The 15,632-nt window shown below is 49.9% G+C and overlaps 2 protein-coding genes across 2 annotated transcripts in view; one reads left to right on the forward strand and one right to left on the reverse strand.

Annotated features, from left to right (window-relative positions):
• trol (terribly reduced optic lobes) overlaps positions 1 to 15,632 on the forward strand; it is a 256,374-nt gene that overhangs the window by 170,449 nt on the left and 70,293 nt on the right. The window contains exon 10 of the mRNA XM_025308098.1: positions 11,552 to 11,659. Coding sequence (XP_025163883.1) covers positions 11,552 to 11,659 — 108 coding nt within the window. The remainder of the gene's footprint in view (positions 1 to 11,551; positions 11,660 to 15,632) is intronic.
• The window catches only part of LOC112590724 (uncharacterized), a 58,936-nt gene that overhangs the window by 6,257 nt on the left and 37,047 nt on the right, over positions 1 to 15,632 (reverse strand). The window lies entirely within an intron of this gene.

Raw genomic sequence — 15,632 nt, forward strand, 5'->3', positions numbered from 1 at the left:
GCGCGGTGATGGATTATAAACACCGTCCTAAATCTTGACTCGGCCAGTTCGTAGGTACGATTCGATCGAAGACACTCGTCATAAATGCACAACGTTCGATTAATACGTCGACGTCGCAATAATTCCCACTGATCAACTGTACAACGGCCTTTAACCGACGATCGAATTATCGAAGATATGGCATAATAAATATAATTTGAGACGCAGACACCTTTCATCGCGACTCCCTACTGGCCGCTACGGGGTGATTTTACAAATGCATTCAATTATACTGTATACGTAGCTTAATGAGGCGTGGCATAGTACCTGTCACCGTCACGGCATATTCAGCGTGTTAAAAGTTTCCAGAGCCCGCGAAATATTTTAATCACCCGACGAGAGGGATAATTAAAGCGCACTTCGATATACGTGCTCGACACGTGGTGTGCATGTCGTTAGCCATCTCGAAACCTAATGGAAATAGCCGGGAAAATATACCCGAGTCGAAATTTTGGATCCGCTTTCAACTTGAACTCATTTCTAGCATCAGGAAGTTCCGAAGGATCAATGGAGATTTAATTTACCGAATGGCGGAGAATGGCTTGCCTTCTTAACCCCTTGACCGACGGAAGTGCAATACTGCGTTTTGTAACATTTCAATTCAAGTTTTGTAATATTTATATTTAAAATTTACAGATGCCCCGCGTTTTACTTTGATAAAATACAATTATGATTTTAGTCGCCATATTGAATCCACCGATCTCGAATTTGAAAAAGTTTGGCTTTATATTCGCAAACAGAGGCCTCTAGATGCAAAATTTTAATGATACTGCTTAACTGCTTTTGAAAATCCATTTCTGACAGCTTGAGCACCTTTGCGACACTCAGTTTGCCAGTCAAGGTATTGAGAGGACCTTTCGGCGAAGCTGCAGTTTATCAATCAAAGTAGGTTGATATATAGAGAGGCTTCAGAGTATTAAATTCAGAGTGTTAAATGAATAAGTGAAAGTATGATGTTAATATATAAGTATTATAGAAATAGAATACTGAGATCGAAAGTGGGATCAAAATTTCGACTGAGATACGCTCGACCGTCTTGAAGATTCGGAATTTTTTTGCTTAAGTTTATTGTTAATTTAACTGTTCTCTTTTCGCTCTTTTTTTTCTATTCTCTCCAGCGTCGTGCTTATTTTGAACAGGTTTTTACGTTTCGAGCCGACGAATGCACCGTAACGCGTAGCACTATATTGGTACATTACTTGCAATTCCCGTTCCCGGTGATTAATCTCTTCAAGGGTGAATTTGTTAAAATCAGGAAAAATGATTGCGTTCTAAAGCGACATAAATATCATATTTGTCAGCCGCGCGATGAGATTTCTCTTGTTTCTTGTTCTCGAATTCATTTTCTCGTTTTCATTTTAGCGAATGTTTATTCACGATAGCGATAATAATAATGTTGTTAACAACAAAATACTGTGTTCGCTATATCTCTGTCAGCAATGCTTGAATTAAAAAGGAACATTTGAACGCATCGATATATATACATACACACACACACATATATATATATATATATATGCATGATATATATATGCATATATGTCACTATATATCTCTGTGAGCAAATTAAAATGTTTCGTCGGCTCTCGAAATATTTAATCAAACTCCCATCGGCGTCGTATTAATTAACACGTATTTCTATAATCAAATCGTCGTATCTATGCGATGTCAATGCTGCAAATGAGCTCCCGAAGGGGCTATGAAAAAAGCGTACAAAACGCCGAAACGCAGGCAACGACACATTGTTGCAGCATATTGTACTTTTAGCCGAATCGCCAAATCTCACTTGTCATACGAAGGCTTCCGTGTGTTTTGAACGAACATTCCGAAAACAAAGAGATATCCCAGTCGAAGTTGAGACCGACATTTATAGTCGTTACTTGACAAATGGTCATTCACGAAGCTCCGGTTATTCGTTGATCCGTGCCGTATTTATTTCGTGCAACAAGAAATATTGAAGCTGACGAGCAAAGAAAACAGCTCGTGAATGCCGAGCTCTGTATTAAATTGGGCTCTCGATCGGAGACGTTAAGGTATTTACAACAGTGAATACCCATGTTAGAAGCTCGCAAATGCAAATTTCGACGTCTAATGCTCCTTGAGCCGCGACATGATTCCCGTCCCGACGAATCTACCGACGATCCTCTCCGATCGAACAAATCACTAAAATAAGTCAATAAAAAACACGACGAAGATGGGAAATTTGTTATTTTGCCGAGCCATTGTGATCGCACGTGCACGCGGTAATCTTGATCAGATTGTTGAATGTTTGCTCATCGCACATACTCCAGTCACATCGCAGTTAAATAAATTACGTCGAATCGAATTTGAGATTGAAATGATTATTTTGCCCGTGGAGTTTGTTTCATCGCATCACGTATTAAAATTATGAATCAAGATTGAACGTAGGTATAGCATCGAGATGACGTCGAGCGTTAAATCATTCCGAAATATTATAATATAATATTCCTCCGCGACCCCCTCGACACGCGGCACACGCGCGCAAAAGTCGGGACAGTAATTGATGTCGCATCTGAAGATTCCCCGCTGATGCTTCGAGTCGGACGGCAAGGTTGCGGGGAAGGTCGACGTAACTCCAGGTGTGTTTTCCTCCAAATAGCGTGCCGACTCGGTAGGCACGGAAAAATCGAACTACGTACCGCGTGTTTCTTGCGTGTCTCGAGCATCGAACGCGCGTGTCGATCTCTCGACCTCGTTCATCTTGAGCGAGCGCGACGCACGGAGGGCCGGCCCGGAATACGAACGAGATGATAATTCGCGAGAGTGAAATATTAAGAGGGAAACGTCGCGTATGTAAAGCAGGCAAATGGCAAAGTTTCGGCCGCGCTTGGCTTTTTCATCGGCCGGCGGCGTTGCGGAGCGAGGGCGACGGCGAGCGTCCAGGTTAACGGGTCGTCCTCTGCTGAGCCATGTTTACAATATACATTTTTATGGGCCGATTCTTGCACAAGCTTCTATAATCTTAACGAGCTTAAACGGGAAAAGTTGGCAGACTGCGGTCTCCCTTCGTGCCGCGCCGCGCCGCGCCGCGCCGCCTCGTCGATTTTTATTCCCGCCGGTTGACGTGAAAATCGGACGAGCGGAGGAGGCTCTCCGTGCGGCACTTGATCCTTCCGCGGATCCGCCCGAATCGATTAATAAATTAAGCGAAATGGAGCGACGATGGCCGCGGCGTGCGTAAAATCCGGTTAGTCGGGAATTGGTTTAAGTGTGCTATTGTAAGCTAATCCTACGAACGATTTGGCAGGAACGTTCTCGCGGCCACGGTGGAACGAGCCGCGAATGATCGCGAAAACGCGACGGAGGAACGTTGTTCCCGATTTCGCGCTCCTTGCCGTTGACTAATTTCATAATGGGAGCGTTCGATAATTCGGGTTAGAGGACGATCTCCCCCCTCCACCCCCCCCCCCCCGCCGAACTCTCGTGGCTCGGGAGCTCGTGGCGCGAGCGATTTTCAGACAGTGAGTCTGATTCGCGAGCGATTGAGAAAAGAAGGCAAGAGAGGAAGGAGACGCCGAAATTTTCACGCCAGCAAGATGGCGAAGAGCGCCGAGGCGCGCGCGAGCGCATGCGGGAAAGTTATTCGTGTAATTTATGACCGGAGCGGCCTTTGACGAGACGAGTGCAGCGAAGATGCGGCCGCCGCCCCGACGTTCTTCTATTTCAAAGTGCGCCTCGGAGTTGCTGTTATGAAAATACGAGGAGCCGACGCCCGTGAGAGAGTACTCGCTGCGACCGGCAAACCGAACGCGCACCGAATTCAAATATCTCGAGAACAATCCGACGCGCGATTTTTGCTCATCTCCGATGGCCGAAAATCCGGCCGAGAGAAAGAGGGGGGGGCGGGGAGGGGGAGGAGACGTCGCTGTTGCCTGCCCTGCGAACTGCCCTCAGAATTTCGGAGATGAAACTTTCTTTTCTGTCTCATCATTGCGCTTGACCGCACGAACGAAGTAGCGACCACTCCAATTTTGTATGTTATTTCTTCTGATAACCTGATAAAATATGCAAACATTATTTCGAAGCTGGCCTGGCTGTACGTTCCCGCGCGTCTCGAGACATGCTTCATCGTTCCAGACACTTTCGTCTGACAAATGTTGCTTGAGAAAAAATGCAAATATGTGTTTTCGACACCGTCAGGAGTCGCTGCAGTGTCCTTCGGTATTTTTCTTCACATCAATGCGATATACGACGACTGTTGAGAAACGACGGCGGGCATCGATCCGTCATTTTTGACGTCGCACGTTAAGCTGTATTAAGCACGTATTTATCTGTCACAGCGAGACGACATGATCTCGTGCAGCCGTTCGCACTAATGTAACCTCATTTACGAGCATATACAGCGGCCGGCGTGTAATAGCCTGAACATTTTGTTCAGGGTTATTATGCCCGTGTCCCGAAAGGAATATTTCGCGACGTCGAGCCTCCCCTGCGACTGAGCTTCGGGACCGTAGACCGTAGGTGAAAACATCAATCAGCAGGAGAGAGGTCCAGGTGCAACAGCGCGAAGAAAATGAAAAGGAAGCCTGGGAGCGCAGGGGAGGATTTAGGAGAGAAAACTTTGGGGAAAACTCTCCGCCAGTACATTATCTTAATAGCCGCTGATTTACCACTTCCGGCGGCGGGGGTTAATTCGCGAATGCCATCGTCGAAGAAGCGGGACGCGCTCGCCTCTTCTTCATGCACGGAACGTCGCGTAATCCGGCAATCTCGTAAATGTGGCAAGCGTTCTGTCGGCTTAATTGCTTTACCCTCCTTAAATCCTCGAGGCAGCGCAAAACTCGGCTCGTCAGGCCGCGCGTGGGGGAGGGGGAGGGGGAGGCTGCCCGGCCGTCAGGGCCGGGGGCGGAGAGGAGGAGGAGGAGGAGGAGGAGGAGGAGGAGGAACTCGGCCGTACCGCCGCTTGTTCCTTCCTTCCTTGCTGCTTCCTTTTGTCACGAGCATCCAGTTTTTAGACAGTATCGTAACGACGACATTAGTATCGCGTGCGACGGCTCGTGCGGTGCCCGCAAACAGAGCCGAATGCAGCCGACCGCGGCGGCGGCGGCGGCGGCGGCGGCGGCCCTTTGCTACTTCTCGCAAGATCTCGCAAGGGAAAAATCTCGCTCGCAGGACGCCCGCACTTGCAGCATGCACCTTGCAGCCTCGCCACGCCGCGAATCAATGCGCGACCTGTCAAACGTGTCAGTCACGCCGACCGATGCGCCGTCATTACGGCGAAGCGTTGTTTTATCCGCCGCACGTGACGTGCGAATCGCGCCGGCGAATATTTTTACATAAATCGTCGATCCGTTCTTGTTTTTCTTCTCGTTTTTTTTTTTTCGGATTTTTCCTTTCTCCTTTTTCAGCGAAGTTAATTGAAACCCCCCGCTCTGGCGGCCCGGTCCGGTCGGTCGCATCGTTGCGCGCGCGCGCGCGCGCGTGCGATGACCCGTCGTACGTTTCGGGCGACTCAAACATAACGCGCGCGATGAAGAATGCATGAAATTACGAGTAAAAACAGCGCGCGCCGGATTCGTAATGCCGCCCATTGCATTTGCAATTTGCCTCTCGGCCGGAACGCGGTTGCAGCGCGAGACTCACGATATTTTCGCGCATGGCGCGAAACGGGATCCGACGGCGGATAGATATTTTCGACGCGTCGTTAATGCATATCGCGCGCGACATTATCTATCGCACTGCCGTCGGAGGACCCTGCACAACTCAGCGACCCACGGTTTTATTTATCCTGCGCGCCGTTAATAGCTGATCTGTGGATTTCCCATCGCGTTGCCGTCGCTATTCGCATCTCTCTCAGCCTCTGAATATTTCATCCGCGTGTGTCGCGGACTGCCGTGCCTTCTCCGTCGACATGCCGGCGGCTTCGTCGGAGATCATCGCCGCCCTCTCAACCCTTTCTCATCGCCGCTCGTGGGACAAATCTAGAGAACAACACTTGGCCCGAGCAATTCGCACATTCGCTCGCGCGAACCACCCTCTGAGACATGCCGTTCGTTATTCGTTATAACGTGCGCGCGATGCGCGTGTGGATATGAGGACACCTTTTCTTCTCGAATCGTCGAGACCTCGCTGCGCGAGCAAACGTGCACAGCTCGCCCAGCTCAGGAGAAGCGAGCCTCGAGTTTGGCCTCCTGTTGACTCTTGCTGCTCGTTCACGCTTCCGGTCCGCCGACGGAGCGAGGAGAGACAGACAGAGGTAGAGGGGTAGATGGACGGATAGATAGACAGGCAGACAGATGGAGATAGATAGAGAGAGATAGATAGAGAGAGAGAGAGAGAGAGAGAGAGAGACAGCGTCTGTTTAAATAAATAAACTAGGGCGGACGGTTTGATTTGCATCGCGCGCCGTCACGCCTCCGCCGCGGTGCGAATTTCAACGCGGTCTCCGCTACTCGGTGGCCACCTGAGTAACGTGAGATACCTGCGCAATGATGCAGCCTCCCTTCGCCCCTATTTTCCTCGCACATCCCCGGGCGCGTAATGCGCCCGAATAGAGCGAGAGAGAAAGGACTCTACAGGACATTCCTGTCGCGCGCCCTTGTTCGCGCGCGCGGCGCCTAGCGCGATTCAGCGTCAAGCACCGCCGTCGAATGACAGTCTCCGGTGTCAAAGCATACCTGGTAGCCGGTGCCAACCTGATCAATCCCCCGGCAACCTGCGTCGCCGCCGCCCGCCGCCGCCGCCGCCGCCGTCGCCCCGCCGCCGCCACCCTCGCACGCGCCGTCTTCTTCCACCGAGAGCCGCGCAATTCGAGCGGCAAATGCAATATTGTGGCCTCGCCGACGAGACACTCGAGACAAAATGGCATACCGCCGCCCTTTCTCTCTCTCTCTCTCTCTCTCTCTCTCTCTCTCTCTCTCTCTCTCTCTCTCTCTCTCTCTCTCTCTCTCTCCCCCTTTTTTTCTCTTTTTCTCTCTGTCGTTTTCTCTCTCTCTCTCTCTCTCTCTCTCTCTCTCTCTCTCTCTCTCTCGCGCGCGAGCGAGATTCGTCCCTTTTTTCCCTCCGGGCAATTTTCAAAGAGCCGCAGCACTCCTGGCTGCTCTCCTGACTGCTTTTGTCTCCCATGTTGGACGCTCCAGCTTACTAATATGTGCGTTTAATTAGAACGTTTTGGGGAACTCGGCCACGCTCGCTTCTCAGCTAAGCCGTGACTCTCGCGATACAGCCGGTCTTTTTTCCCTCCCCCCCCCTCTCTCTCTCTCTCTCTCTCTCAATGTCTGAGCCGCCGAGATTCGTCTCGGTAACGTGAATCGTGATAAAAATGGGACGATATTTGTTCCGATTGTCGCGCGATCGTAACGGCGAGTGGGATTTGGCAAGTGGACGGAATTCAGCAACTGCGTTGCTTACGCTCGCTTGTTCATGGAGAACATTTTTATCGGATAACGTACTGTGGTGTGTCGCGCAACTGGGATTTGTTTGCACCGCAGAGCCCCGCAATTTATACATTATGCGATATATATGTTGTACGATATTAATATATCCGACAATATTTATACAATATATAAATATATATATATTATTGTACGATTATTTTACAATATATTAATATCACACATGACGATATTTAAATATTTATATATTACCGCAACTAATTTGAGGATATTTATGCAATATATAAATGTTGTATAAGACAACATTTGCATATTTGAATATTTATATATTACTACGATTAATTAATAGCTCTTTCGCGCGGGTATTTTCTCAACTTTATTTGTGTGAACTTTATCCCATATGTAAAATGGCCTCGCATATTATCTTAAAATCATATTATCTTAAAATGTTTCAAACAATATGGGTATATGAAACAGTATGAATAGGACAAGCTTATAGTCCGCACAAGTACTTTCTCAGTGTATGAATTGATATCTTCCGGAGAAATTCTCTCCGAGGGTGATACGTTTATCAGGAAACGTCGTAGCGTCTCGCGCCAGGGAAATATTGTAGTAAAAGTTGCGTAAAAAATTAGATTTCCCCTTACAATATTTTTGTAAAGCCGGACCATATTGTGATGTAAATCACTATAAAAATGGTAAGCAATACAAAATAAAACGTTCAAGTAATCACGGCACTGCGTGTTAAAAAGTCAAACACACATAATATTTCTACACAAATCATTTGCATCGAAATTACAAAGAACATATTTGTTATACGTTTCATATTTGTTTTTTTTTTTTTTACATATTTGTAACACTTTTTTATTTTTCACATTGTATTTGCGTAATTTTTACTACAATTCCCACACGTTTCCCACACGTGACACAATAGTCACGCGAGAAATACCCTGCCGTGCAGCCTTTGCAGGGAGCAGCAGTGCCCTTCCGGCTGCAAATCGCTAATTTTTAGATAAATTGATTTCATCCCGAGAAACGTGTACCCTTCGAATTTCAGCCCAACGACGATATTATGCGACATTTCCCGCGGCAGCGTCATATCCCCTTGCTGCCTGAAATTACACTTTATTGAAGTGAGCGCGGGGCGCGCGCGTGTCCCTCGAATTTTATTATTCGTTCATACCAACGGCCACGCGCGCGCGTATCGCTTTACCACTCTCTGTCGCGCTCGACATTCATCGCGCCGCTTTTCCATTCGCGCCTCTCGCGATCGTTTGACGCCCGGAGGCCCTCTTGCGCATTAGTCGATGGGATAACTGCGAAAACGAGATGCCGTTATCGCGAGCGCCGGCAACGTGACTAGGCCAACACGCCGCCCGCTCGCCGGCCGGCCGGCCGGATGATCAGCAAGTGGAAGTGGACGAGTACCCGTCCGGCCTATGAAATCCGAGTCGGCCGCGCGCGAGAGCGCGGGCGGACGGATGTTTATTTGAAATAGGATAGCCGCGAACGATTGCACGCTCCTGATTTCGAAACCCGAGCGAGCGACTGCCGGACGAGCAACTAATGAAAAATTTGCATCCGCACAGCTGCGGTCTGACGGCCTGCGGGAGAGTGTGCGCGCGTGTGTGTGTGTGTGTGTGTGTGTGTGTGCGCGTGTGTGTGTATGTGTGTGTGTGTGTGTGTGTGTGTGTGTGTGTGTGTGCGCGAGCGACGCCCGACGGAAATCGCAATTGGCTTTGTGCAACGCGAGAGGAATCGATAAGTGCGCAGAATCGCAGGCAGGGAATTCAATAATGAGAACAACAGCCACTCAAAGACAACGTCGGCGGGTATTTTCGTGAGAAATTGACCGGTTTTCGCGGCGAGCTAATCCGCCGGTGGGCGGAACGTTGTCGCGCGCTCCATTTCAAGCGGTCCCGTGTTCAAATTCTGTTCGGACACTTGTCGGACAGGGTAATTAACCTTGCGAGTGCTGCGGATCGCGCGTATCGGGTGAGCGCAAAGGTTTTGAGGCAAAGTTTTTCTCATCCTTCCGTCACGAGGTCCGTTAGAACTTTTGCACTCGACATACGCGGTTGAGAAACGCCATCGATGTAACGGACGCGTGTTGGATTTCCTACGGCTTATACACTCCCGATACGAGCGACAATTGTCAACCGTTGCGACGAGTATTTGCGTTCGTGTTCTTCTTTCGTTTATCTCTTGTTTATCTTAGGCAGTAAATAATTTTTTATTTACCTTTTTATCTTTATCCTGTAGGCGGTAAGTAAAATTTCGTTCGACGCGGGCCATTTTTTCTCCCCGTTGGGGCTATAAATTATGATATCTCAAGCTTCGAGCGGCGTTATTTTCGATTAACGACGTTTCAAGGTGAAAATATTCGAGACTTCGGCAGCTCGAATAACTCAAGCAGCGCAAGTGAGTTCTATTAACAATTTCGACACTTCGAATGGAGTTCGAAGATTATTTTCTACGTGTGATTTCTTTGTATTTCTCACCTGTGTAACCCGTTAATAAATATCATCGTTATCGTTATCACAAACATCGAGCTTCAACGTCGAGGTGCTTCGAATCAGTCAACCAATCAGTCAATCGCCTCTGCTTTCCGCTTCCGCTTTCAATCTTTCAAGAAACTCTTTCCCCCATCGTTTGGCTCACGGCGGATCAAAGTATTTCGTCATCAGCGATTGTTCACGTCCAAAGCGCTCCGCGCGCGGTCAGAGAGTTAAGAGTCGCATAATCAAGAGACAGATTCAGTCGAGCGTTCGTCCTCGTATACTTACGCAAAATAAAGCGTTCGATTCGTGGAATTTAGAGCGACGGGAGCTAAAGAGCCGAACGAGAACTGCCGTTGTCTGTACTGCAAAGCGCCATCCGATCCCCAACCTCTTGTCTCGCAACCCTAGCCGCGCCCCTTACTGCCGATTCCACCTTTGAAATCTTATCCTCCGCTACGCGCATGACCTTCTCAGAATTTATATTAAACAACCGACTCCCATTATTGGCTTATTCGTACACGTTGTGAAGCGAGGTAGCTCCCGCTGTCATCCCAGCCGCGCCTTGCGAACGCTCGAAAAGGGCGCGACACGCGCGACGAATCACTTGCTCGATATCAAGCCGAACCCGAACCGCGACGGCGTTCCTCCTCGCGTTCCAGGGTGGAAATTAAATTTTACATGACGACCGAGTTCTCTGCGACCCGCGCGTGTCATTTGTCGGGAAGTGGCGGCGCTGCGTGCGCGAAATTATCAAGACCGGAATACGAACGCGGGCCGATTGATCGGTTCATTCGATCACGCACTGCGGATAAATAAGTACGGACAAATTTGCCGGGCGAAAACTTTGCTAACTACGAGGCTGTATCCCCCTTTGTGAGCGGCTCATACGGCGGTAAATTATTCAAATAATATTGCACAGAGGATCACGAAGTAGAAATGTAATTCAAATGTAATTTAGAAAGAAAATTTAGTCGGAACGATATGCTGTATAAAATATCGCGTATCTAAATGATATAAATTTAATGATTGATCTTATAAATATGTAACCTAAAAAACTGCCAAGTTTCCATCATCTTGTCCCGTCATGACGATCATGAGGATCTATCTGAGAGATGATTACTTTCCATTTCGAGTATTTAACAGACCCTTATTATCAACCTCCACGTTTGCAATATTGCAATATTCAATATCTATTAAATGTGCCATTTGGCTGCACAGCTTATTGCATCAATAACCGAGAGATAAAAATACGATTAACAAAGAAGGGAAATAGAAAGATGAAATTAACGAATAAAAGCTTCGTCTGTGGACCGTTAAATGCGTTCCATTTTGACGTACTTGATTGATTGATGTGAATTTTTTACGTGCGCTATTGTACAAGGTGTGCAACTTATTATTGCCCGATAGATAAGAGCCTTGCCCGTAGAGACTCTCAAGTGTGTTTCATTTCGCTACACTTGATTATTTATAACGTAAATAATCACAAAATCACACGTGGCGAGCTCCGTTTCTCCGTAACGAGTTCGAGTGGATTAGTTAGTCGGAAATGCGACTTTCGACCTGTGTAGATTGCGCAACGTTAACGGTATAACGCTCCGCGCAACTGATCGTACTACTAACCGGTATAACTTTCGGGTGTGTGTTTGTGTGTTGCAGCTTGCTCGCCGGCGGAGTTTATATGCAAAAACAGGCAGTGCATCGACAGGGACAAGTACTGCAACGGCGTGCAGGATTGCTACGATGGCTCCGATGAGCACAACTGCCGTAAGTGTCGTTCCCATACTTGGGCAATACTCGTTCGCATTCATCGTGTATAGTTATTTGCATGTTACTCGTATGTATCCGGACTGTCGCTGTGGCCTCGCGGTGGTGGTATCGCTCGTCAATGGTTTCACCTTCAGGATTCATCAGCTCCTCCCTGAGCTTCCTAGACTCGCGTGATTCCCCAACGAGACTCACCGAGACTCGTCCAGTCTTTCGAGAACGATGAAAATCGAACGTATCGTTGGCTCATTTCTTAGCTCGAGAAAGCTACGCGAGTCGAGGAAGGTTAAGGTATACTCTCGTGCTGATGAAACTTGTTTGACGATACTTCTGGGCTACGATAACATTCTGACGCTTCTCGCAGCACTCGCGCCGTGATTCTCGATCCGTCAGTCTCCCCCGTGCGAGGGAGAGCGGCGCGAGGCGCAACTTTTCTGAATCTCCCGAGAACGAGTTCATTATTGTCACACTCGACTCGGCAAACGTTAACCCCTCTGACGCAAGAAATTCAAACGCGACGGGGCGACTACGCCGTCATCGTCGTCGTCGTCGTCGTCGTCGTCGTCGTCGTCGTCGTCGTCGCCGTCGTCGCCGTCATCGTCGCCGTCGTCGTCGTCATTATCGCGAGGGAATATCAAGGCTTCCTCCGCCGCTGCTCGCACGGCTCGCTCGGAGGGGTGGGATCCCAAACAAGAATAAATTCTGTAACGAGATCGCCCTCGCACATGTGAATGCGCGCGCGAGGCCCGCGTGTGCCGATAGAAGTATCTTCGCGTAGAATCGTCACTAATGCCGCCGATGTTCTCGCACGTAGCGCGGCATTATTTATCGTCGGCCGGCTGGCCGCACGTCAGCTCTGCATGCGACCGCGCCGGAACTAATCGCGAATGGCTTCTACGACGTATTACGATGAGCTCAATAATTATAATAGCTGTGACAATAACAATAGCGTGCTCGCGGGGGAGAAAAGAGCGGTATATACCGGGACGGTTAACGGCAGCGGCAGCGGCGGCGGCGACGCTGCTGGTGTATAAGCGGTAGCGATAACAGTGACGTCTGGTGGTGGTGGTGGTGGTGGTGGTGGTGGTGGCGGCGTTCTTCGGCCTTGCGTTTCAGGCCGTTGCACCCGCGACATCGGCGTATCCCTTTCCCCAGCCCGCGCCATCGAGCCCATCTCTGCCAACCCCTTTCCAATTACGTCAGTTTATTATTTCCGTCGTCTTTTGCGAAGGCACGCGCTTCGTGGCCGGGCCCGCCCGTGTGCATCGCTAACTACTACGCCTGGTCGTTACGGCCTAATTTTTTTCTTCCCAAGCCCCTCGGAAACAAGGGGAATATTTTACGACCGGCAGATCGGCGGATCGCGATACGAGCCGGGCTGAAAGTGAGCGGCCGACGGCGAGCGTCGATCGCCAGCGGAGATCCGGAAGGTCGGGCCTCTCGCGTGTTCGCGAGAAGCGCGAAAATCGAGTCGCGGTTCGCGGCTGCCCGCGAGAAACAGCGTTCCTCTCGTTCAGTCCCGACGCGAATGAGGCCGCGGGAACGCTCGCATCGTCGAATTCTCGGCGCTTCGCCGTGCAGCGTGGAGCGGATTCTTCACGCGTGTCGATTCCGCGCGCATTCAACGCGGTGTTCCAGCGCGGAACGCGCTTACGCGTCTTCTATCCTGAGAAAGCACGTGAGAGGATCGCCGATGGAATCACATCATCACACGCCGTTCCACGCGCGCCTCCTTATTAACGCGGCGGTTAACGCCGCCGAGGAGCGCGGGCGGAGGGCGATTAAAAAAGGGAGAAAAGGGAAAAAGAAGAGCGTAATAGACGAGGGCTGGGGCACACCCCCGTGCCGGCGCCAAATCCGCGATGGCCCCGTGTCGAACGAGATTTACTCGCGTTTATTAATCCGCCCTAATAACCGGCCGCAATTTTAATCCGACGTTAATCTCGACGGGCCGTTCGTTCGTTGTTGGCCGAACGTCGGCGACGGCCTCTCTCTCTCCCTCCCTCCCTCCCTCCCTCCCTCCGTCAGCTCTCCGTCGGCCCGGAATTTCGCATTTTCACCACTTTAATCCAATTTTCATTCGTGACAGGAAGCGTCGCGCCGAACTTCGCCCGGCGAGTGCGCGCGCGCGCGCGCGCGAAAATCGGCCCGGCCGCCGAAATCGCGTCGGTTAGTCCGCTTTGCCGGCGTTGTTTCTCATCGCTGTCGAGACGCGCGTCACTTGACGCGCGCGAGCGGCTTGTTCGAACGCGAATTTCAGAATGGCCGTGATAATGAAATTATTGTCGCGAATTATCGGGAGGCAGCGTAATGAGATAATTGGTCGGACGCGGAAGGTGAATGCGCCAGCAACCGTTAGCGACCGCCGAGTAACCCCCTCGTCGCAAAAATAAATATTAACAAAGCGATAATGCGTACACGTGTCGTGAGCTAAGCGCGCAAAGTTGTCCCGGCTGGGAAGCTTGAGCATCCGGAGTTGGGAAGATTTGCGTTCCGCGAATCCGCGTTTGTAATGTTTTCTCAGAAACGGTTCCAGTCTCACCATTCAACGGCATGACAGTTTAGTTTCGCTTCTCCGACTTGACGATTTAGTTTCGGAGAGATTAACGAGAAAATAGATTCGACAAACGGGCGTCTGACGTTAACGTCATATCGACTTCTAAGATGGCGGCGAGTGGCTGTTCGACTTATAATTGTGATGTCGCAGCGTTCACCGCGCTTTCCGATTTTATTCAAAATCTTGTTACGACTAACAATACGTCAGACGTGCAAATTTGAGATACATATGGAGCCGGCAAATCAGCTGATTTGATACGAAGCTCCAAAAGCGTCGATAACGTAGGGGCGACTGTCGAAACGTTGCGTCAAATGACAGCATTTTTTTCTAACGCGCGATCACTCTCTTCGTATTTCTTGCACATATAGATCCCATGTATAAACGTCTGCCGCTCTGGCCGACCATATTTATTAGCGGGAAACCTCTAAGCACGCATTATAGAAACCTTTCTGCAAACTTGCCGTATACTTGGAAGCTTCTAAATTCAATTGTAAAGACACATAACAATGTTCTTTGAAAATCCTCTGGACATGCACGCCGCGGAACTTTTGTCAACCCGAGACACCGACTTCCAGATTTTTTATCGTTTCCACCACGTATCGAGCAATGTGCTCCGATTCCAGCGGAAACATCTGTAATTCCCTGCACAAGCAATGTGCAAACTTCCGCCGGCAAAGTCGCCAAGAGTTTGGCGTTCGCTTAAAGAAAACAGATGAAGTTGTCAGCAATTGGGTCAGCCCCGTCGCTAATTGCCCAACGTCTGCCCTAATTGAACGATGTAAGCAAATGGCTGCACGGCCACGATATCAAGCAATTGCCGTAAATTATTGCGAGACAATCACGCGACGGCGATCGATTTCACCGGCCAACGACGTGTCTCCGCTGTCGTCATCGTCGTCGTCGTCGTTACGACGCTCACGTAACGACAAAGGGAACCGCGGCGACTTCGCGTCGCACTAATGCGACGTTAATTCGACGTCTCCCAGACTCTCTCGCAGTCAAACCGCGGAACGGGGGATTGCTCGCAAACTGAATCTCACACCGCACACTCGAGAGCGAGAGCGCGAGTCGCCGCCGCCGCCGCGGGCGAGAGAGCTCGCGAACGGATTATTGAACTCTCGCCGGCTCGTTTGCAATTCAATCGTCAAATGGGCGAGGCCCAACGGGGCCTCGGGCCTTGAACCGAAGATGATGTCAGAAATCGCGGAATGTTCCCGCGGCATCGTCGCCACTTCGTCAGCCGGCGATCACGATCACCGGTCGAGCTCCGCGAGAGCGCGCGGAAGGTCGTAAGGTCGCGGTCGCGACTCCCGCGACCCGCTGATTGGACAGAAACGCGGCTGTCTCTCGCGAAAAGCGTCCCGAGGAAACGGGCGAATGTAATCGCGAGCGAATGTATTTAAGCCGCAAGCGGCG

This window comes from Harpegnathos saltator, unplaced genomic scaffold (genome assembly GCF_003227715.2).
Source record: "Harpegnathos saltator strain DR-91 unplaced genomic scaffold, Hsal_v8.6 scaffold139, whole genome shotgun sequence".
Lineage (NCBI taxonomy): Eukaryota > Metazoa > Arthropoda > Insecta > Hymenoptera > Formicidae > Harpegnathos > Harpegnathos saltator.